General features: G+C 31.2%; 1 protein-coding gene across 2 annotated transcripts in view; it reads right to left on the reverse strand.

Annotated features, from left to right (window-relative positions):
• The window catches only part of LOC148228051 (uncharacterized), a 272,383-nt gene that overhangs the window by 35,425 nt on the left and 211,057 nt on the right, over positions 1 to 25,901 (reverse strand). The window contains exons 1-2 of one of the 2 annotated variants that reach the window (XM_088201000.1): positions 10,104 to 12,232; positions 4,343 to 4,642 (exon numbers count right to left, since the gene is read on the reverse strand). In XM_088201000.1, the coding sequence (XP_088057126.1) occupies positions 4,343 to 4,430 (88 nt within the window). In that variant the 5' untranslated portion in view covers positions 4,431 to 4,642; positions 10,104 to 12,232. Of the gene's footprint in view, positions 1 to 4,342; positions 4,643 to 10,103; positions 12,233 to 25,901 lie in introns of those variants that run through there. The other variant, XM_088201001.1, reaches the window with a different exon arrangement.

The following is a 25,901-nucleotide window of genomic DNA, read 5'->3' on the forward strand; positions in this document are numbered from 1 at the left end:
CACACGCGTCAAAAACAAACTCAGCCGAGAGCCAACGCGTAATATAAGCATTGGGGTAGGCCTAAAAAACACCCCTGATACATCACTTTAAAAATATTTAAATGCTTTAAAATTAGTCAATTATAACTTTGCATTTGAATTTTTTTTAATATAAATTGCTTTACCACCCCGCCTTAGTGAATAATTAAAATTACCGCATCGTCAGCGTACAAAATTTATAAATAGTATATATAAAAAAATAGGAATAACATTAGTGTATAAAATGAAAGGAAACGACCTGAGTATAGTACCCTTGATACTACCGGTTTTTATAATATATTCGTGACGTCACATTTACCTGAAATTGGCGATTAGGAAAAGTCAGTCGTGAGCAAAAAGTTCCGGAAATCCCAAAGCTCATTAGAGTAAAATTTGCTTTAATCCTACCCATTAAATCCGCCCTTTCAATAATAATTAAACGCTTAATTAATATAATATATGTATACATATTAACAAATATTTTAAATGTTTATTTTGTTAAAATATCATATTTTTGACCCAATTATTTTTTTTAATGCGTCCGTAGTTTTGAAGAGTTTAAGCTGTTTAAATCGGCGTGGGTCGATTTCAACTGCTTAAACTGTCGTGTTGGAATGTCATTATGTCTAACGATTGCTCTGTTATATAGTGAGGTAGTGTAATATAGCATATTATAATTTTTTAAATGCTTCATTTACACAAAAATAGACTATTAATATAAATAATTGAATGGCTACGTAGGTCATTATATTTTAAAAATTAATACAAAATATATATTAATTTGTAAAAAAATATTTTTATCTCACTACTACTTTGTATAAGAGTTTGTAAGTAGTCGACTTTTAAATTTTGCATTTTTCGGAACAGTGAATATAGCATCTTGCTCGTTGAAAAATAAACGAATAAATTATCAGCCAAATTGCCAAACAATTTTTTGTATAATTCAAATTCATTATGTATAATGATTGGTTTTAATAAAAAATTCTGTATAATATAAAAAACTTATACTCGAAGTATTGTATATGCAACTATATGGTTATAATATATTATTTTTTTAATATATATTGAATGATGTTACGAAATAAGGGCAATAGTATAAATAATACTTAGTACATATTATACATCGGGAAAGCGTGAGACCTGATATGTCAAATATTATATAATATAGTATGTAATATACGTTGATATATATGTACTATATATTAGACATGTCTTAATAATATGTATTTCCAATAAATAATCATATATAGAATAAAAACAATATGAATGACTGACCAAAGCAATTTTTTTCCTCGTTCATATTTTTTATTATACCTATTATTTAAAATAATTACTATTAACTAGAGTTAATTTTAAACAATTTATAAAACTAAAACTATCTGTATTAATAATATATAAATATAACATAGGAGAGATATTTAATATTCAAAGGTTACAGGTCAAATAGATATTTGTACACTATTTTATTTGAGAATTATGTGAATACTCGCGATTGAAAACCACTGTAGTCGATCATTATTGCCACGAATGACGAAAAAATCAAAGAAAACTTTCTATTAGAACAAATCGACCATTCGTTTACACGCGCACCTGCTAAATTATACGTGACCCATATGATAACAGTAATAAGTATTTTTTTCGTGTATATAATTAAATAAATTCATTTAAACCGAGATTCTCACGCCGAAAAGAAAAACGAAGTCTGGAATCTAAAGTCTCTCACCTTGATTTGGATTCTCTCATATCAGATTTAAAATCTAAAGTCTTTCACTTTGCAAAAAATTCAAAATCGTGAGAACATTTAAATTTGTAATGTAAATTTTTCACATTGTAATCGTTAGAAAAAGGATAAAATTGGGCATTAAAATTTTTTTTATGTAATTTTATTATATATTATGCAATTTAAGAACTGTACATATTTTAAGATGTGATCCATAGCATTTATCTGCTTTTATCTATAATGTCTCATGACTTTAATTATTTTTTATTAAAATTTTAGTAATAAAAATGTATATAATATGCTGTTTTAAATTTGGCTTAATTGCAGCAAATAATTCTAAAAAATATGGTCATCTCGCTTTTTTTCGATACAAATATGTAAAGAATAACGATTTACCATCTCTGATATTATATCAGGGATAAATAATCGGACAAAGAAATTTTTCCTAAGAAATTCAACTCTTAATCAATGCACTTTACCAGATGCATAATCATATGTAAATAAATAATAAGAAGAATTCTGTTAAGATGATGATGAGAAGTTAATTACTTTATGCGTAAAATTTAAATCAAATAAACTAGTTATTGACAATATAAACCATGTAAAGATTTTGACATTAAAAAAAATAAAAACCAACTCACAGGGACACCATTAAGTACCACTAAAAATTTAAATATGACTTATTTGTACACATACAGACAAAAATATGACGTTTTTCAAAGGGGAGTTGGGTTTTTATTACAGCTGGTTGATCGGCGAGTATTTAAAATTTTCGTCGACTGACCCCAAGAGTCAGCTGATTTTTCAGTGACTTTTAATCTACAATACATGGGTGTATTGATATGCCAAAGCAACTTCCAACATAAGTAGGGCAACATATTTTATTTGAAAATATCCACTTGAATAAAAACATTGCTAACAACGACTAATAGCAACAGCTGATTTCGTGATTGTTTAGCTGCTGTCAAGCGTCTTCTTATTTTATGAACACTATTATGGTTTTGAGCTCCACTTTGCATCCCAAATGACGCAAAAAAATATAGTAAAAGTCTATTAAGCACAGCATAAAAATGTCGTAACACGAATGTGTTTTGACAGTCTTTGCTGATGTGTCCAGCTGTGATGGCAGTTATGGCGATCATAGGAGTTTTTTTGAGTTTGCCTCGATATCTTTCTAGAGTCTAGATATGTCTGTTAAATATTTTATAATATACGTTAGAGATAGCTGTGCTGAATCACAGATAAGGATGTTTACGAGCCAATTACACACCTCCAAAGTGTGTTTACGCCTTAAAATAAATTACGGCCCAGATGGCAATATTTTCGAACGAATTGTGCTGTTATGTAGTCCTTGCAATTTTTACAATTATTGACGTTTTTCTTTTGTGGTAACAAGATTTATTTCCTATTGTGTCATGTATAGTTACGAATTTCGTAACGGAGATATTTATTTTCGTTGTTCAAGTGGTGTTTATGGTAGCCTTTAAATTGCTTAAATTAAATTGTGACTGTTTATGTAATCGGTTAAGAATACATATATTTTTTGTTATACGATTTTGAGAAATTATTTTATTTCCAAATAATTAAAATTTTACTAATTTTAACATAAATATTTTTCTGTTTTGAAGATACATGTTTTTTGCTAAATTAATTTTTTATATGACCTAATCTAATAATATACGTTAGCTGCTACAAAGTCTCAAAAGTCTTATTTTAAATGTAATTATCTAACAGTTAATAGACGAATGAAAGGTTCATTGGTTGGTGAAGTTCCGTTCTGAGAATATTTAATATATATTATGAAAATTGAAAACTGTGGAATATCTTTCATTTTGTTATTTAAGTGGTTGCAATGGTCTTCTTGAAATTGTGACCAATAAAAATAAGACTTATTAACGTATATAATAATGAATGCCATTTGTTAAAAAAATTTAGTCATTCTACACTCCCCCTATCTCACCCTATCCCTGCCTAAGTAAGCTACATAAACCATAGATAGATTCTCTTTAGGGCTTAAACTAATACACTCCTAATCTTATTGAAAAGTATTTTTATTACTTCACCGCTTTGTTGTTAAGAAAGATTACATTAATGTACTTGTTCTTAAAAATACGCTTTTTAATCCATGTTTGTAAATAGCTCTCCTGAATAAATAACATGTAAACTCGGGATGATAAGTTTCTTAAATTATTTATAAAGATTTAAAATAACAGAAATATATTTAGAATAATAAAATAATATTTAAGGGAAAATACTAAGAGAGTTTGTTACAGTGAATACTCATAACGATGTGGTTAATGCTTAATTTTAATAAATAATATTATATACAGTCAAACAGGAACATTGATTGACTAGAAAGAATCTTAAAATTAAAATGAAAGCTTACTTATAATTACTTCTTGTTTGAGTTGATGACTATGTATGTATGATACAATAAAGAAATCAACATTTAACTACTCTAGTATTATAGTAGAAACGTAACGCTATATATTTTATACATATCTACAAACATACATTTGTAAATATCGATCTTGTCAAATTGCCAAAAGGCATTTTACCATCAAATTCAATAACAATAAAATGGAATATTGAAAAATGACTCACCGGCGGCCATGAGCACCAAAAGTAATGGCAGGCTAATTCTCCACACGAACGAGCCCTTTAAGCCGGCCGGTCCCTTGTTATCTGCCATCCTCGTGAAGGGCCCGTTTCAGAAGCCAATGGCCAAAGTGGGGCCCAGGCCCACCTTCATCCGCCGCGGTTCGGGGGCCCTCTCATTTTTCACCCGATGGGGCCAAACGTCACTCGGCCGATTGGCCAATCACTCACTCATTTGATTAACAGCTCACGAATTATGTCACACACTGAACACACGCGGGGGATTAATCTTTTTGCACGTACCCTCTGAAAATCACAAATTATAATACTAATTAAATTACAAAATAAATATAATATGTATAAATTAATAATTATATGAATTTAACTAATTAATATTACTCGGGAGGCCATCTTGCACCAAGTTGCATGTAAATAAAATGCCTCAATATTGCGTAAAACACTTAAAATAACTAAAGTATTTATACTCCGAAGAGAAATAAATTAAGCACAGAGCTTAACATAAGACGCAATCAAAGCACGAGATATCGATCATTGAATATTTTCAGAAACAACTTAAAATTATTGCATAAAATACTTTATATTCAAACGTAATTATAAAGGCCGTGTGCCTTATATAAATTACGTATTTTATTCAAAAATATACTCTATAATTTAAAACACCGTAGATAAGTTATAATTAATTAAGGTACCAACCAGTTATCTAAACTCTAATTATATAAGAGCTTAACAAGCGCTCCATTGGTCAAAAGATTTAGCATCGCCTCTGAAATTTCTAGATAAAAAATTCTGTCATTAAAGCAAAGACAAAAAAAAGTTTTTTTATTTTATTTTTTAATAAAAATCTAACAGTAGTGACGTAACAAGTTTTTATTATACAAAAATAAAAATTGTACAATTAAGTAATTTATTGAGAAATATTAAAAAAAAATCTAGCTCTTCATAGCTATCACCTAAAACATCCTTATGTTTGGCAAGCTCGTTGAAAAACTGGTTGGCTTGTGAGAAAGGAGCGTTCTTAAGCGCTGACCTTTTGGCTGCGGCAAGTAAGAATAAGGACAGCGATCGCGACTCTCTAGAGCACTTTAAAGCTTTATTGATTATCATGGTGAGAATGAAATAAGTTGTATCCTAATGGTTCCTCTTCACTCTCTGGAAGTTACCGAACCCAAAGGTCTACCGAATATGGTCAAGGTCGCCGACTTCCGAGTAGCGTCCACTCTGCCCCCAAAATGTATAAATTGCGCACGGTGTGGTATTTCGATTAAAATCGACTATGAAAATTTAAGCGCAGATAAAAAAAAAGTTGCTCTGTAAAGCTGATAATTTTTCGCAACTCGTACATTGGGCAATTATTATTATTTTATTTGAGTACAGTGAAAAATTCAAACTTTCTTGCAAAAACACACAATATTATTTTGAATAAGTACCATTTTTTAGTACTTTTTCCTATATTTTTTTTTAATTTTGAGTTCATTAGTTATATTTCCCACCACTTTTTAATCTATATTTTATATACAATATATAGCTTAGGTCTTTCTCTTTATGATACATGTAAAATTGACTGCGGATTTTTGCGGTTTTTAATATATTGCATACCTTAAAAATGTATTATTCTTAAAAATGGGACGGGGCTTAGTCGCGAAAGTTAGGACCTAAACCTTTTAAACCATTATAACTTTTTAAATAGGTAACGTGTTAACGTCAAATTTAAAAATACAGTTTTGTAATGATTGTAATTTTTTATTAATATGGTTACCGTGGTAAAATCAGTAAACGTCAAATTGTGGATCGCGTACTAATAAAATAAAATAAAAATTTCTTTAGAATCACCAAATATACACATATTTAAAAAAAAACGATACCGAGTATGATAAAATGCTAGTCAAATACTTTTTCTTAATATAAAACAGCAAATTTGTGACATATACAATTTTTTTTTTACGCTACGCGGAGAAATTTTTTTTTTACGCTACGCACGACCGTTCAACACGGAATTCCTCTTTCTCGGGCCTACAATTAAAGAAATACTTTAAATACTTTATTAAATAAAATTGCATGAATTATTTCATGAAAAATAAAAAAAAAGTTAATTTTTTAGTTTTTTTTTAAAAAACGTTTTTTTTCTATAATGTATTTTTTAACACTTATAAAATCATATATTTACTAAGAACACTTATGGAATCAACTAAAGTGGAGAAATAATTTTGGCCGTCCAGATCGGGCAAATACCACATAGCGCAGCGATCGTGAAGAACGCCTACGCCCATATTGAAATTGAACCGAGATACTCGTTCTATTTCAGTTTGCGAAAAACATATCATTATCTCTCTCACTCTCGTCACTTAGCACGCGAGAGAGCGAAAGGGGAAGTATCTCGCCGCTTGCGCTCGAAAGAACAATCCGACTTCGGAATCCGACTATTTCCTTGGTCTCGGAATTTTTGGAAGCGCTCGAAGCTGGCCTAGTCGACCTAAATTACCCCCACTTTACCTCCCATTCGCGGTAACCTCGGAGAACTTCCGTGAGATTTTAGAGCGGGGTGAACCGAGCTCGACCGAAGTAACCCCGAATTATATTCTCCGTCCTTGGCCAACCATCGCCTACTTCCGGAGAGTGAAGTGCAGGCATAACACTTCTAGCAAAAAAAGCACTAGGATAAAAATACGGAGAAGACCCATACTTATTCTTGTAAAAATATCTTAGAAATTTTCATTGAATGTTCTCAAACAACATGGAGTAATTCGATTTACTTTAAGGTACTTTGTTTTAAATGTAACCACTCCGATTACCTTTAAGCAAATCTAAGAGATCTATTTAAACTACAAACAACTAACTATGTTTAGTTAAAATTTGTTTGATGTAAAAATTATTTATTAAGCTAAATAAATTATTAAAATAAAATAAATAAATAATATACGAGACTTTAACGTTTAATTTAATTTCGAAGAATAATATTTAATGTTTAATTTCGAAGAATAAATTCAATAAAATTTCAATGGTTAGAGGTATTCAAACTAAAGTCTGAGAACCACAAAATAAATTAAGGCCAAAAATAGTGAATATGATATTGTTTAAGGATGAATGTATTTATTTTACTAAGAAGCCTTTCATATATTTAATAAATTTAGTCTGTTGTTAACTATCTAATCTATAATATTTATATTAATTGATCGAATGTCCTTGTGATGTATGTGTTATAATGGCAAAGGAAACGAATGAATGAAAATTTCTAAAATTAGGTAGTAATCTTTGAGTAAAACACATTCTCTCCTTACATTCCAATAAGGATTCAGTCATATAATATATGTTTAATGCTTTCACAAACAACCGCGTACCATTTATTGAAGGGTTTCTTTGTATTTTTTGCTAGTGGGATCAAAACAAATTTATAAATTAATATAAAGTAAGCAGAATTTAAAAATATATACTCTTAATATAATATATTATTGTTATATTTTATTTATAAATTCTCATTTTTCAAAGACTAATGTTCTTAAGTAAGATCATTAAACTGTGCAGTAAATTAAGAAATGATCAAGCATGTCATGTTTAACATATAATCAATTTTGATTCAAGATCTTATTATATCACAATATTGTTACTATTTGAAATCATAATTCACATAGATATGTTGCTGTAAACGGAATTGAAAATTCTATTGCTCGTTTTACAAGACAAGGAACAACGAAAAAACTGTAAAATCAATTAATTAATCTGATCGAATTAACTGTTATCAAGTTATCGCAAATCCAAAAAAATGTAGGAAATTTGTATTTTAATTCAATTTTGGTCATTAAGAAGTTTTCAAGAATTTTTACTCTTCTTTAGATTTTTTTTTTTTAAAATACAATTTAAGTCAGAGGTTTGTTAAAATAAATAGGATTTAAAAAAACTGATTGCAGAAATTTTTAACACATATTTAACACTAAATTCTTTAGAACCATAAATATTTGCTCGTCTTTATGCTTGAATTTTAATCAAGAAGCGCAATTAATCAAGTTTAAATAATTACTTATTTTGTATGCTAGCTTACATATTATATTATAGATACATTATATATGTATCATACTAGTTTTTTTAAGTTGCAATAAAAAGAAACTTGCAGCAGTATATTTTATAAATAAACGCAGTTTGTAATAATGGTGGAACTATAAGATTTGTTTTATTATAAATTATTGAAATAAATATTTATAAAATTAAAATAATATTGTATATATTTAATACATAATTTATTTAATTTATTTGAATGAAGCTTACTTTATATTGTAGTTGTAATTAATTTGGGTAAAATTCATAAGCAAAAATTGCTGCTAGAATATGTATGGGGACAACTTGGAAATTTTGCGATCTAAGTCGGTAAAGCTTCTAAAGTAGAGGTCACAGCTGTTTGAAGTTTGAAAACCATTAATAATTATAGTGATGGAAAATCCCAAATTGAATTAATAAACAAGTACGTGTATTTTCACACATGTGGAAATCTCGCGTTTGGGGCTTATAATATTTATATATTTAAAATATAATTAAAGCTTGGCAGACTAACGTTATAAGAAAAAATGTGTTAAAAAACACCCCAGAGCTTTGTTCGCGGAAACTGTTGTAATTTTCGCAGTGTGTCGCAGCAATAATAAAAATTTCCCAGAGACGAAAGATAACGCAATATAACTTATAATTGGTTTAGTTAACGCTCGGGATGTTTTTATGTGGCGTTTTACTTAAACCAGCTGCTCGGAGGGTTTTACACTAACGCTTTTTTACTTTTTTCCTAGATGAAAATGTATTAATGTACGTCAAACGGAATTACCTACTTTCATATTGTATGATGTATCATTATAATAATTACATGAACAAAAAAATCTAGTACAGTGAATATAGAAATAATATTTTTGTCCTATTGTATTAGGTTTATTAAACATAAATCAATTTTAATTAAACTAATGTGAATCAAAAGTTAAATAATCGACAATTTATTACCCTTAATTTGAACGAAATTTATTTTTAGTCTAACTAATAAGCGATTGTTATTCCAATATTATAAAGTCATTTATTTTTGTATAATTCATATAAACGCAAAGGCCGTATATACGCTTATAAAATATCAATATGTGAAATAAATAAAATAATTTTATTACATTAATTTTTAATTTCACACTAGATGTGTAATTTTTGTGTTTTTTATATAAAAAGTAGGATTTTTATTTAGATATTAAAAAATAATTACGTAATAAATATTGTTTTTTTTTTAATTTTTAATGCCCTATTTTTCATGTTCATTTTAAATTAACAATATATTATTTTTTAATAAAAAAAATATTATTTGCTAACCTATTAAAATATTTATACCATTTGATAATAATTTAATTGGTTCATTATCTGATTCGGTGATTTGAGGATATTGCACAGATCTCATCGTTAATTTTACATAAACAAAAACTGGAAAGGGCTCTTTTTGTTGCAATACTGATGTATAAAAGATTAAATTTTATTAAAATAGATGCTGCGCTTTTTACAATTATGGATGATAGTAATGAAATATATACGAAAAAAAAAACATTTTTACTATTTTATTATTTAATAATTTAATGATCAAAGTAAGATCGCTTAAAAACACATTGAACGGAAATGCCATTCGCGTTTACTATGTTAACTTGACACATGTCCAGTTAAGTACAGGATGGTGCAATCATTTCAATAACAAATATAAAACGAACTCAAACACACATAATTCATACAATAAAAAAAACATTACCCCAGATTCAGTCCGACTTCCGTCCCAAACACTGAGATTTATTTATTTTCCGCACAAAACACATTTTTTAAAAGTTTCGTTCTCTTGTACATATGAAACTTTTGCGTTCCAGTGACGTCCGTTTCTAACTGACACGATTTTGTAAACTGTTTAGAGTTGTGTCGCGTGCGATCGGCAGTGATCGCCAAACGCGGCACGGGATAGGCGTGCACCTCTTATGGGCGTCGCGACGGTACTGAACGTCCGTTGGGCGTCCCTCTCGCCTGTCTCACTCTAGCGCAACATCCCGTCCCTCTCCCGTACGAATCTCTACAATTGTTTCAATCCAAATGTGTACGGATAAATTACCAGTTAGGTTGACAAAGGACTGACCGCGATCGTCACGCATTATCGTGTTAAGACGTTCGTGATGATTCGATCGTTTTTATTAATCAACAGCTACTCGTGTAGTTGTAATAGAGGAAGCTTCATTTTTGTACTAAAATTACTTAAAAACAATATAATGGATTCAGTGCTTGTTTCCGATTAAATAATCACGTTAAGTGAAGCCTACGACGGTATAAGGACGTGCATATTTAATCTTCATAATCTTAAAAAAATATAATATATTTTTTTACTATAATCTTATTCATAAAATGTAAAATTAAATAACTTTCGGGATTAAAGGCCAAAGGGGCATGACTTTGCGGCCAAAAATAAACGTCGGAAAAGCTGGTAACAGTTTATTTGTATTATGTACAATTAACCATTGTAAAGAAATAGCGTCGAGCTGTATTCCATATTTTAAGTGCTGATCCGCTAATGTTTCTCGTGTGGATGCGGGTCAAGCTCGGTTTGCCTCGGATGCCATCTGCTGTCTGGGCTCATCTCTGATCGTCTTTTGTTTCGAATCGCTTCTGACACTCGTGTCTCCAATCGTTTTCCAATTTCTTTACTGAATCACAGATACGGATGTTGGTGGTCCAATTGCATCGCTAGATGATTTCATTAATGAAATATTTTTACGCTTTAAAGTGAAACTTTTGAAGAGTGTTAATACAAGTGGTAGATGACAATAGTGATTATTACGTTAATAAACACATTTTCTATCGTGTATCATTTACACTCAAAATGGTAGTTTTCTTGATGATTGTATTTATGTTGATCGCGCCCTTTATGATAGATTTTCTTATCCGCCCCCTTTTTGATAGGACGAAAAATTATAAAAAGGTGTTGATTTTATTAAAACGAATAGCCATTTGTCGCTAAGACAGGTCAAAAACGATCGTTTTGATGATAAACCAGAATGCAAGGGTTATCATTTTTCAAGTGGATATCAAATTATTTTTAATTTATGGCGCGTACCTTGTGACTTACTCCGTTAATAAGCTTCTCATGGTGTCTCATTTTATATGGTTTAAACGCTTTATCAAAAGTTGTACTGGCGTTTCTTATGATTAAACAGCATATGTTAATCTTTTTAATTGTGAATAGAAAAGTATACGATAAAGTTTATCGTGCCGTCTTCAATGTTGTGATTTTTTTATCACGAATTAGGATGTGTTGTTGCTTAACAACAAAGGGTTAACAGGTAAAGCTTGAACCATGAAAATTTTTGTTAATCCTGCAATATAAAAAAAACCCTACAACAACAACATGACTAATAGCTAAATAAAAAGCTTCAAAGCATTTCGCGAAACGAAATGTATTTTTCTTAAATTTCTAAAATAATTAGAATGAAATTTAAAACAAATTAAAAAAATCGACGAAATTATCAATAACTGCGACATCTGATCCACGCACTGTGGAAACGGAAAGGTTGAATTTTCTTGCACGACAATGCGCGACAAAAAATTGCATGTTTTATAAAATATTGCTTTAATAACCATATTCACCAGACAACAGATTCTTACTTGATTAAGAATTATGTCAACATCTTGCGAGATAAGGTTTTCAAAAACCAAACTGCTGTTTAAAGTTAGATTTTTAGATATTTGATTCACTCCGGAATAAACTAATAAATGATTCGATTTTATTATTATTATTAAAGTTAACTATTGTACTAATCGAGAAAACTGTGTTAAAACATAGTATGCGTTATGGATTTTTTGGTACTATTCTGTTATCAGGGGGGCAAATTTATTAAAAAAAATAAATATTTTTTATTACATTTTATTTATATTGTATAAATAAAATTAAAAATTACGTGTTTGAAGTAGATTCTTTGCAGAGAGTTGTTTGTGGGGTGCTTACTGATCGGACTAATGCTCACTCGCTGCCGCTCGTTCGCACCTAACCAATTTTAATTTTAATACAGGTTAGGTGCGAACGAGCGGCAGCGAGTAAGCGTTGGTCAGAACAGTGATGTATATAAATATATGAAATATACAAAGAAATTAATAAATATGTTTATAGAATAAATGTTATCACATGAAAGTACTCATTATTTAATTTGATATCATATTCTATAAAAACATTTGAGACATAAGTCTTACTTTTACGATTTTTATATTATTTATTGTGATTTTTCTGGTTGTAGACTTAAATGCAGATACTATTAAGAGCTTATTATAATATTATCTTCCCGCAAGTTAATTTTTATATTATGTCAAAAGCAACATACAATAATATACAATTTATTGAAATTGTACTAACGTGTTTTTTTATGTTAAATTTAAATAAATAGTCATAATACATAAATGAATAAATTTATATTTCTTTAAATGGTATTTAATTAAATTGAAATTGTTTCACAAGTAACCTTAAAATCAGAATAAAATAGCAAATAATACTAACAATAATCTTTATCTGAAATATATCATATTTATTTGATAATTTATGGATTCGAAAACCAAATACAGACCATTACAAGTTTGTGATGCTAAACAAACACATAGAAATTTATTTATTATTTGTGAAGTGAAAGTTTGATGATATCTGCATGTTATCATCGCAAGTATTTAATATCGATAAATCGTAATTTCAATATAGATACTGCAAATTTACTGTCTTATTTTAAAATTATTTACCTATATTAGTTACTTTACTCTTCGTTAGCTTATTTGACTTTTGATTTTTTTCGCAATGATATATTTTTGTTATGAAACTTAACATTATAAAATATGCGAAATATATAAACATTTGCTACTTTATTTGACCAAGAACATGTGGTTACGATTTCTCCTAAAACATGAATTTTATGGACCAGTATTATAGGATAATATTTCAAACTTGGATGGTGTATTTATATTTATTAAAAGCTGCCAGAATTTTTTCTTCTTAATACTTAAATAAAGTCAACTTCTTTGCAAATGTCTGCATGGCTGAACCATTTTACTTGTAAATAATTTCAGATGCTCTTTGATCAGATGTCCACTTGATATAACTTGTCCATATAAACGTTTCAATCAAAGTACAAGTCTATGCTAGTAGATTCCTGTTTCCATATGTGCTTCTCCAAAGAGTACCATTGACATGATACAACGCCTCCGGGAACGCATGCTAACCATGTGATAGTAGACAGGTCCGAATCGGGCGACAATTCAAGTATTGTCGGTATAGCACGAAAACAAAGGTGCAATAGTCATATGCTCACTATTAATCGATAATAATCATAATTGTATCTACACGTTGCAATACTTTATGTATCATGTTTGTTGATATGCGTGTTTATAATAAATATTACTGAGCGTTAAAACTCAGGGTCCAAATACGACTTGAGGACCAAAGTCAACTTCTTAATCTTTTCTGCGTATACAGCTTTCGCCTGAGATAGTTTTTTAATTTCGAGCTCCTTGCGTTTCGCCTTTTCTTTCTCCTTCTCTAACTCTTGTCTTAGAATTATCAACTCGGTGTTTTTAACGCATCCCTCGAGATTCGAATAAATATGCCTTATATCCTTCACTGACGATCTTGCGACGCAAATAGGGCATACTTTTTCTTTACTGATCCAATTAAAAATACACAAACTTCCAAATAGATGACCACACTTCAACGACACCAATCGATGCTGGCCGGAATTATCCCACGGATCTAAGCAAATGGGACATTTGAGATCTCCGTCGTATTTATATATTAAACCCTCTTCTAATTTTGCCATTTTGGCAGTGGGTTCACTGTCTGATTCTTCTGTGCAGGTAGTTGACGAATAAGAATATTGTGAATCGAACGATGACTCAGAGGAATCGTCATCCGTAGTATCCTCCGCACTGCTGCTACTAAGCTGATTGTCTTCTTCTTCAGACATAATGGCGAATTATTTAAAACTTAAATATCTTGAGCTGCGAATAAGAGTATATATATCTTGATTTGAGCACTGATGATAATATTGGCTTTAAAAGCGTTTTACTCACTCTGTACGTGTCAATCGATGGCAATGTGATTTCTAAATGAACCAAATTAATGAATCGCAACCACCACGAATTGAACTTAATCATATATTTGTTGGGCATTATCCTTTTACATTATGTGTACTAAAAATTAAATCAAAATATTTTTTTAAATATTTTAATACGATTTGCCAATAATACCAATAAATATTTTTATTTTATTAAAAATATATTGTGGCTAATGTAATATCGAACAGTACGGTCAGTAGTTAAGCATACAGTATGAAATGCTACCGTAAAAATAAAAAATAATTTGCTACCACATTCCAAAATTTGTGTTATATTATTGGGACACTAAAGTTTTTTTGAAAATAATTCATTAAATTTAATAATTCTATAAAACAAATAATTTTAAAACAGATTAAATAAACAAAAAATAGGGTAGCATTGAATGGCAATACAGTATGTAATTTGCATGCAGTATTTTTTATTATATTATCTTCTGCATATTGTTATATGTAAGTTCACCATCCCGTCCACGCAGTTCGCGAGCCGGTTATACAAGGAGGGCCTAGCCGGAGTTTTCGCTCGACTTGTGGCAAACGTCTCATGGTCACATGAGACGTAATAAATTACAATATGCATATACATAAATTTAAGTGATACTTATTGTGGCCACCAGAGTATTTCACTGCGGATGTGGCGATACGCTTTTGATTAAAATAAATTATTGACCAATTTACATTTTCGTTACTTTCAAAAATAAATATATACCAATATTTAATCCCTATAAAATAAAAAAAAAGCTGCGGTCACAAAGTATTACCGCCACTGTCGATGTCAATAATGCGTTCATAGCATAATTTGACTAATAAAATTAATAATCTCCAAAAATAACGCAAATATTTATAGCGATTAAAACACACAAACGTCGACTTAGTGATTTGATTGTTACCTAATGATAATACAATTTGCTCGTCAAATATATGCAGTGTGCATATGTGCATTACTAATGAATGTATCTTATAATAATAAATTAAAAAAATATATTAGAAAACGAAGAAAGACTCATAAATTTTATGTATCGGCACGTTTTCTAAAAAATAAGCAAAAAAAGCTTAGGACTATTAATGCCTGCACTACACTCTCTAGAAGTTGTCTAAGTCAAAGTTACAACTGAAGTCGGCCGAGACCTACAACTTCGAGTAAGCGACCACACTGTCGCAAATTGCATATGCCGTCCGGACGGCGGCTTCTGTCACGTACAGCCGGCATATTTGCGCGCGATCGAAAAATGTGCCAAATAATCGCAATTTTTAAATTCTCATACTATTATATTACGCTACTGATGATTATAAAAATTTGTGTAGACACTCACCAATACAATATCAGTGAAAACTTTTCGGTCGTAAATATTCAATTTACGCAAAATCTTTGTCGGCTTTTGTAAAATGCCATAAGGCATAAAAATGATACTTTAGAATACGAAAACCACATCTGTGACTATCCTAGAATTTATCGCCATCGATTCTAAATAAGAATTCGTTATGGTGTGACATTTATATAAGCTGATGTAGGAAAATAAATAAGGAGAGTCGAAACGATTTTTTTAAGAAAATCAAGTACCACTAATTATTTTTTAATTATTAAATTTTATATGAAAAAAATATAATTACGATATTTAATAAAAGAATATACTATCAAAAATATAATTAATTTCTTTTGGTGCCCTTATATATTCAAAAATACCAGTAAGAGTCTGTTGAAGTCCCCAAAAAGTATGTGGTATTATAACTTGACCACGTGACCATGATGCAGCGCTTGACGTGCGTGTTAACCATAAGACGCCTACGTGCATACTGAAATTGAACAGAGTTACTCATTCTATCTTTCAGTTTGCGAAACACCATATCATTCTCTCTCACTCTCGTCACTTAACACGCGAGAGAGCGAAAGGGAAAGTATCTCACCGCTCGCGCTCGAAAGAGAAGCTCCAACTTCGGTCCTTTTGCCGACAATGTTCGGAAGCGCTCGAAGCTGGCTAAGTCAACTGAATTACTCTTCACTTTACCTCCCGTTCTCGGTAACCTCGGGCAACTTCGGAGAGATTTAAGAGCGGGCAGAACCGAACTCGACCGAAGTAACCCACTATATTTTCCGTCCTTGGCCAACCTTGGCCAACTTCCAGAGAGTGTAGTGCAGGCATAGGATATATAATTAGACTAGTGACGATAACATGGGCTTGCTTGGTGAAGAGGAACACTAGAAGTCCAAGTCATTCAGAATAAAGCAATACAACAATTTAAGATCCACCTTTCGATATTACCCTATAAAAAAATATCTGGCAAAATCATTTAAAAAAATAGTTTATTAATATGGACCACTATTATAATAAAAATTTTAATAATTACACATCCCATTTTAATGACATACATAATAAACCAAATGTCCATATTTAAATAAATAGTTTTATATTAACATATATTTTTTAAATATTTTACTTTTTACTTGTTAATTAATTTTACTGTTTTTCTTAAACCATCCCATCTTTTTTATAATGTATTGTTATATATTTTTAAATTTTGTGAACTAAAGAACCAGCAAATTTAAATTAATTATTATGTATTTATTTTCATATTTTTGTATATTTAAAATAAATATTAATAAAAAATAAGATACACATAAAACAGAATATTATCAAACTAAGATGTAAAATATTGCTATGTGACAGTATCTTAGAAAGTTTTTTAAATACATAAAATAAAAAAATCTTTATTTATGTACAATAAAAAAAATACTGTTTATTTTCTCTGTATATCCATTGTCGCAGCTTTTAATTGTAACACAAAACGATACTCTCCAAACAAAAAGATCAAAGTTTACTGCCGAAAAAAATGGCGTCGCGATATGCTTTTCATACACGTGTATTACCCCACAATACATAAATCACGAAAGGAGCATTTTTTCCTTTTTGAGAATGACATTTTTTCATTAAAGTATTTCGCAATATAAAAATCGTATGTCATATGTTATAGCCTAGCCTTTTATTGCCTGTTTAATGAAAAACAAAATTCATGGCTCATTCATCCCTTGAATTATATTTATAGAAGATACATTCTCGAAAACATGTTTTAATGATATGATACAAGACAATATGTTTCGATTCAATAAACCATACGAGAATAATAAAATGGTATACAGAATTATGTTATATATTTTTGTTTGCTTAAAGATAAAGACCGTGTTTCGTTAAGTTACGTTGTTTTCATAATTGATAACATCAAAAGCTTTCGCTGACGATTTGTGACACGTCCTCAGACTGAAATTTCGGAAAGTACTTAAGCTCATGGCGCTTTCAACAAGTTTTTGACGTAGTGGACAGGATTGAACCTAATTAGAGCTTCAAAAGATTAACAATATAAACTCAGGGAGGGGCGAAGATAATTAGGCAAACGCAATATATACGTCTATATATATTTAGTAAAAATACTGCATATAAATATTTCCCCATACTACTGTATATAAATAAATTCCATATTTTCTTAGGTATGTGTATGATTTATGTTTTTATTAATTTCTCAGAAAATTTTCTGGCACTGAGACAGAAATAACATTCTCATGTTGATTTTGTGAGTTTCGAGTTTTGGCTTTTATTTGTCCGTCACGGATCAACGCCCGAAAGGTGACAGATTGTTCTTTGGGTGTACGATGGTCGTTTTTCATATTTTATGTATAAGGCATATGATTTATTGTATATCTTACTTTATATACGTGTAACATAATAATATAAAAATGCACAAACGACTATATATTCAGTTAATTTATTGTAGAATGGATACGACATAAAGAAAAATATTTATCTTTAGAATATTAAATTGGAAAAAAATTCTAATATTTTAGAAAACATCACACGGAACATTATATTATTAATATTTAAATATGATTATGACATATAAAACTGTAAAAATGTCAATAACGTATAAACCATTAATATTATTACCAAAACTGAAATACTGTGTTTTTCAGGTATTAGTCTATTCTTTGTGTTTCAATTTTTATCATTATTATATAACTATCATTTCGATCTTTTAACATTAGGTTTTTAATATTGTGATAATTTATTCAAATCGAGCTGGGTTGTACATAAAACATATACAAACTCTAATAAAAAAAATATTAAGCTCGAAAAGAACAGATGTATAAAAATAACCCTAACATTAATAACACACAATATTTCATTTCTAATATTTTTTAATTTGAAGTACTGAAAAGAGTCCTTCACATGCTTAAAAAAGCTATAAATATATAAATAGCACAAACTATTTACTCTAATTTTTGTATTGTTATTTAAATGCATTAAAAAGATGACTGATTTTTATTTTAAAATAATTTTTATAAAATGTAAATATGGGATTGGTAAATTATTTACCAATTAGAATTACTAATGAAAGTTTAGTATTAATATTTGATTATGTACTGTTTACTAGTAATACTTTCTAGAAAGCTAGATCTTTCAAGATCTCTCCATATTAAATAAAATGCGTTTTAACTGTTGACCATATAATTAATAGGGCATTTAAATAAAAGGGGTTGTGATACGCAATGCGAATAACTTTGACTGAATAATAATTTTATGACAAATTTATTTTATAAGCTACTAATATTTTTGCAATTACGTGCATTTTGCGAAATAGAATAGTTGTTTTTATACTTCTATCTACGTCACATAGTCTCTAAAACGTCTTTGAAAATCGGGTTGAGCTCTTGGATATCGGAAGTGAAGTGAAAAGGAGCTGCTTCCACAGTATTTTTACTGTCGTTTTATTCGATATTAGGTCCATTTGAATCCCAGATCAAAAGCAAAATTGTAGAACAGGCAAGTTTCAGATGATTCAAACATGTTTTCCGAAAGGAAGTGTCATAAGAACGCTATTTTCGCGCATACATATACTTTTAAAGACATGTGTTTTATCATTGACCCTAAGGCCAATGCAAAGATTTGACTATACATTGATAGACTTGGCAAAATATAAAATTTCCATCGTCAATTTAAACATACTGCAATCACTGCTTGTCACGCAGAGTGTTAGAAATAAAAAATTCCTGCCGTATATAATACCGGCGTGACAAATACTTGTTTTTATCAAGTAATCAATATATAAATGAGTTTGACTATATTTTTACCCCGAGTAATTGCGACATTAAAAACACATTACTTGAAAAAAAAAATATGTAAGTTGGTTATGACGAAAATAAATATAATCCGTTTTAAAAATATTTTGTATAGGCCATTTTGCGTGTTGACTGTTTTGTCAAGCTTCTTTGGTCTAAGTTTATTTTTACCAGGTACCACATTCTTATCAATTTTAAGGTGGCCCTAGGAAAAACCGTATGACATTGCTAGTATTTTACACATATTTTTTTGCTGTTAAAACATAACAAATCAGGTCAAGATTTAATAATTAAACAGATAAGTGGATCAAAAAAAACTATGTTTAAATTGTAACTTCTTATAAATAAATATTGTATTATTATTATTATTTCAGTTTTCTGATATTTTTGTGACGTTCAAAATTTTGGAATTCTTATGAGAGGGTAAGATTAGATTCATATAAAATCTAGAGTCTTAAAACGATACGCGGTGTTACTTAGAGAGATTAGAAAAATAAATATTTTCAATAAAGATTTAGGAACGGTGTTCAACAATTCGCATAGTTCAATTCTTATTTTTTTTAAATACATATAAATTTGTATTAAAAATAAAAATATTTGCATTAAAAGCTTAAAAAAAATTATGAAAATGTTATAGTTTTGTATAGTAGTTAGACCAGTGTTCTTCAACCTGGTGGTCCGCGGACGGCACTGGTCCGAAAGAAATTATTGCTGGTCCGTGCAAACTTTCACCCGATTCAGGGGATCGCCAGAAACCGAATGTTATGCCTGCACTACACTTTCTGGAAGTTGTCCGAACCGAAGTTACAACTGAAGTCGGCTGAGACCTACGACTACGAATAAGCGACCACACTGTCGCAAATTTCATATGCCGTCCGGATGGCGGCTTCTCTCACGAACAGCCGGCAAATTTGCGCGCGATCGAAAAATGTGCCAAATAATCGCAATTTTCAAATTGTCATATTATTAAAATTACGCTACTGATAATTATTAAAGTTTGTGTGGGCACTCACCAATACAATATCAGTGAAAACTTTTCAGTCGTAAATATTCAATTTACGCAAAATCTTTGTCGGCTTTTGCAAAATGCCATAAGGCATTAAAATAATACTTCAGAATACGAACACCACATCTGTGACGTTGTCGCCATCGATTCTAATGGTGTGACATTTATATTTATTTATTTATTAAAATTATAACCATCGTGACCTGACAGGCAAACCTAATGCGTCACGATAGTCAAAAGTACTAATATATCATAATACATACAAATATAAACAAGACAAAACAACAGACACAAATCACCTCAACAGGTGTGCATTGTCCCATACGAACTGAACCAAAACTCCATATGTGCAAGAGAAAATGTCAATATTACTATGGACAGAATTGAGCAGATAAATAGCCTTGGCCAGAGAAGAGTTGGCAAGTGCTCCAGTTCTACACTTAACAGGCAAGAATAGTGGACGCGACCGAGAACTATAACCACCTTCAGGAGCCCACATTTGAAGCTGCTCGAGCACTGAAGGATTGTCTACGATGCCCTTGAGCAATTTCCAGAAGTGTTTAATTACATAAACACTTCTGCGAGTCGACAAAGAAACGTATCCCAGGGCTCCCAAAATAAAAGCACTGGGAAACAATAACGGATAATACCCGTATTCCTTCAAGTATAAATATCGAAGAAATTTACGTTGTACTTTTTCCAGCTTCAATTCATTACATTGATTCATTACGCCTGGGATCCAAATGATGGAGCTAGTTTCTAGTATGCTGCGGACTAGAGTATCATAAAGAGTGCGCAATACTAAAGTATTCCTGAAGTAACGCGCATTTCTCAAGATAAAACCGAGCATTTTTAAGGATTTGCTATGAGTCTCTGCAATGTGCTGGCTAAATTTCCAACGTTCTTCGAAAGTCACTCCTAAGTCCTTAGTTGAAGAAAACTTTTCCAGAAAATATCCGCCTAGAAACCGATATAGAAAAATACGGGCCCGAAAGAGCAGCTCCGACTTCGGTTACTTTGACTCTGGACCCTTTGCCGACAATGTACGGAAGTGCTCGAAACTGGCCAACTCGACTGAATTACATCCACTTTACCTCCCTTTCTCGGTAAACTCGGGCAACTTCCGAGAGACTTTAGAACGGGCAGAACTGAACTCGAAGTAACCCATTATATTCTCCGTCCTTGTCCAACCTTGGCCAACTTTCAAAGAGTGTAGTGAAGGCATTAGAATTGCGAAAAGTTGCCTGTCGACGACGTTTATTTAATCGCGCTCGTGTTTTTACAAGCTTGATGTTTATTATTGTGTTGTCTAATTTTAAAAAATGAGTGACTTCTTTGTTAAAATTATAATCCCTACAATATGGAGTAAACAAGACAATCAGCAAAATCTGTTAAACTTCTTTAGTAGAGGCAAGGACAATATTCAAAAGAAAACTAGTTATAAGCCACTGGTCACAAATTTTTCTGAAAGTGAAGATCTACATATGGATAAATAATCTCTTTTTAGAAGTCGTGAAAAAGAAAAGCTGATCGAATTATCTTCTGATGACACTCTGGTGTCCAAATATAAAATTCACGCATTATCACAATTCTAGATATCTCTCGATAAAGAATATCCAGCTCTGAGTTATAAAGCTATCAAATTCTTGGTAGTTTGTTTAACTTCATATTTGTGTGAAAAAACTTTTTCATCTGTGTCAATAATGTCACCAACGAGAGGAATCGATTGGGTGTTAGTTCAGCGCTTCGTCTCTCAGAAACAAAGCTGCAATCATGTTTATCAAATTTGCTTGCAAAAAAGCTGCAATAGATGTCGGACTAACAAAAAATTGTAATTTTATAGCATTTAAATAAAATTCTATCTAACATTGATTTTTATTTTGGGTTGACGCCGGTCCGTCCGCGAAATATTTTTCCTATTTTCGCCGGGCCGCGGATGTAAAAAGGTTGAAGAGCACTGAGTTAGACGACATAACTATGCCTCAACCGACACTAAAACTATCGACGATGATATTATATGAATTATTTAACAACTTTAATCAAATAAGCTAAAATATTGTTGCAATCCGAGGGGTGAATATTGAGATGCGCATGCGCTGGCTTTCGCGCCCTCGTCGGGACTCACGCGCAGATTGGCAGTAAGGGCATATCGGTCGCCACGCTCGGGTGCAGCGCTATCGCTCCTCAGAAATAGACGCCCGTTAACTGAATTCGCGTGTTTTCATGTTTAAATGCTCTGATGTAACGGCCTCACACAGGCTCACGTAATAATATCATTAGCATCGACACATATACATTTTCATAATTATGTTCAACCTACCCCTTTGATTATTAAATTAATTAAAATTAAAAATAAAACGTGAAAGCAATGGCAACAAATTAAAATTTATTTAACTAACTGACTAATGATATTCGCGATAAAATTCAGAGTTAGTAGTTACGTAAACTTGAAAAGCTAAAACCAGCAGATACTTCATTATGTAAAGTAACTAAATCACTTGAAAAGAAATACACAGAAAGTTAAAAACCGGATATATAAGCTGAAACTGTATTTTACGAACTAGCTAAAATTTTTAAATACTTTAAAACTGAAAACGAAGTAAATAGATCGATCAAAAGAATAGAAGCACCACCTGTATATAAGGATTTAATTTGCAAAATTAGCTCACGGAAAATTTTAAATGGTATTAAAAATTTGAAAGGTAAAAAATGTCCTGGAATAGATCGATTAGATAACACGTTGATTAAACACCTTCCTGGAATTTGTATTCATTACTTAATAATCATGTTTAACGCCTGCTTGCTATATATTATTAGGGACTATATATACAAATATTATGTTTAAAGATCACATACCTTAGCGTATTTGTAGATTATGAACATATAACAAAAACAAAATACCTACGACTTCGAAATGTCGCGACATTAAGGGCGAGCCCACACAGCCGTAAAAGATGAACTATGCCTTAAAAACGTATTAAACGAAACGATTTTCAGGGAAAAGTAGCGAGAGAACATATTTCGCTTTTCTTACGCGCGGCGCTCATATTTCTAAATGAGTCGTAAAATTTAATTTGTGTACATTTCACTTAATTATTCGCGGTTTGGCATATACACATTATATGGGACACGTGCGAGTAATATTAAATTACACACTGGAAGCTCTCTACATACTATAATAATATTTTTGGCGTCGTATTTTGATACGACGACTTTTGTTAAGTAGTTTTGAAGTTGCTTAGGTTATTTTCGGAAACTAGCTTTACTCTTGACGAATGCCGCAGGGGTAGGTTGTTTGACGTGTTCGAAAGCTCGCATACATTAAACTCGTCCGGACAAACGCCGACTACTTAATCACGGATCTGCGCGAAAGCTTTTCGGAAGATGTGTAACCTAAATGTAAACGAGCCCTGCAATTCCGTTGATGGATACAACTTTACTGGGCTTGCGGGCGCGCGAATGATGTGCGGTCAAAAAGTCATTTAATTTAAATATAACCCTCAGGGGTAACAAATGTCTTTACTGCGGATAAGCTTGAATAATAAAATAATATGAAACGACGATAAAAAATATTATTTGTGTAGTTCGGCAGGTAAGGTCAAAGAAGGACAGATATCGGCTGCCTCTTGTGGTTGGTCAGGCTTAGACAATTTAATAGTCTTACTGGTTTTATATACATTTTCAATATTTAGTTAAAGAAGTGCCAATTTCCGAAATCAATGCTTTGTAATGTAGTAATATATGGTATAAAAATGCATAAAAACTGCCTTTCTCAGAGGTTTTATTTAGAAGTTGTTTTTATATAAATCGTGTCGCTATTACCGCAAAAGAACTTTCATTAAGTGTATGTACTTATATGTTTTTATTTTGTCTTGTTCCTAAAAACCTCTAAAAGCTAACAATATTAAAATGGTCTATCTCGTATAATTTATTAAAATATTTGATTATAAAAATTTCGACAAAACCTATGACAAAAAGCTTTAAGAAAAATCTGCGCAGTGTAAGTTTAAATTTAACATACGTTTCTGAAAGCTAATGATCATAATCAATAAAAAATACTCTTCTAACTTTTGTTAGGAAATGGATTTGTGCAATAATTCTATATTATGATTAAGATACGCATTGTGTTATCCTTGCAATAGTGCTGAGTAGCCTAGTCTTTAAATGATTTTGAAGATTGAGTCTGTGGCGACCACACATATAGACACATTTAAAAGGGCGATTGTCTCATTGTTAATGACAGTGACCAAAAACGTTCATTCATTAACAACGAGACAAACATCATGGCACAAGAGGGATTTATTTTAACCACACACAACACTTTTGTGACAAAACGGTACGGACGCAATCAATCACCACAATGCAAACCCTTTCCGAAGAATTTGAAAGTCTGGAGTCAAGCAAAAAACTGGCTTTCGAAATACACATCCGATTTCTCGAATTCTAAGAAGCCACTGCAGCGATTGGCTAGGAGATCAAAGCACAATCGCGATTGGCCAGCTAGCGTGCATCCTCCTGAAGGATGTAAGCCCGGACTCTGACTAGGAGAGGGCAGAGGGTCTACGGCACTTGAAGCAGACGGCTGAGGCACCATACGAGACGGTCCAGACAGCAGAGTCAGCGACGCAGATGACCAGAGAGCCAAGATCTACCAGCAGCCATCCGGAGGAACCAGCCACGCACCTTCATCGACAGACGTGATGATCACACCTGACACAGAGCCCTGAGACATCATCACCTGCACACCTTCATCGCGAGAAACGTCACACCGTAATCGTCCATAGTCAAAATTGTAATTATAATTCACCGAAGAGTCTCATTGGCTGCGAGGTCAACCATCCCTACACACCTTAAAAGTCTAACTCTTGGATATTCAAGGATATTTATTGAAAAGTAGCTGGCGATTAAATTGGAAAGCGGTTTCTTTATCTGGACTTCAAAAAGTCATAAAGTAGTGATTCACGTGAAAGTTACCGAATGGTAATAAAAATATTTTTTATGAAAAATTTTTGTTTTTTAAAAAATCAGAGAAATGGGAGGAGATCAAACATGTCTTTGACCCCTCAATAAAAATATAAGATTTGGGGTGAAAATTAAATATGAAATTTTATCTCACTGAGCGCTCGAGGGAAATACTAATATATAATACTAATATATATCCAATAACAAATTTAGTGCTACGGGGGGTGAGGGACCCGCTCACCTGTTCGTCACAAGCTGAGTGCCCACCCATAAGGGTTGTACTCGTACGGTTTTATTATTTGTAACGGCTGTGATGCACGCAATTGATAACAATCTTGTATCAACTGTTCG

The sequence above is a fragment of the Plectrocnemia conspersa genome, unplaced genomic scaffold (genome assembly GCF_051122295.1).
Source record: "Plectrocnemia conspersa isolate PC_06_02 unplaced genomic scaffold, ASM5112229v1 ptg000012l, whole genome shotgun sequence".
In the NCBI taxonomy this organism is placed as follows: domain Eukaryota; kingdom Metazoa; phylum Arthropoda; class Insecta; order Trichoptera; family Polycentropodidae; genus Plectrocnemia; species Plectrocnemia conspersa.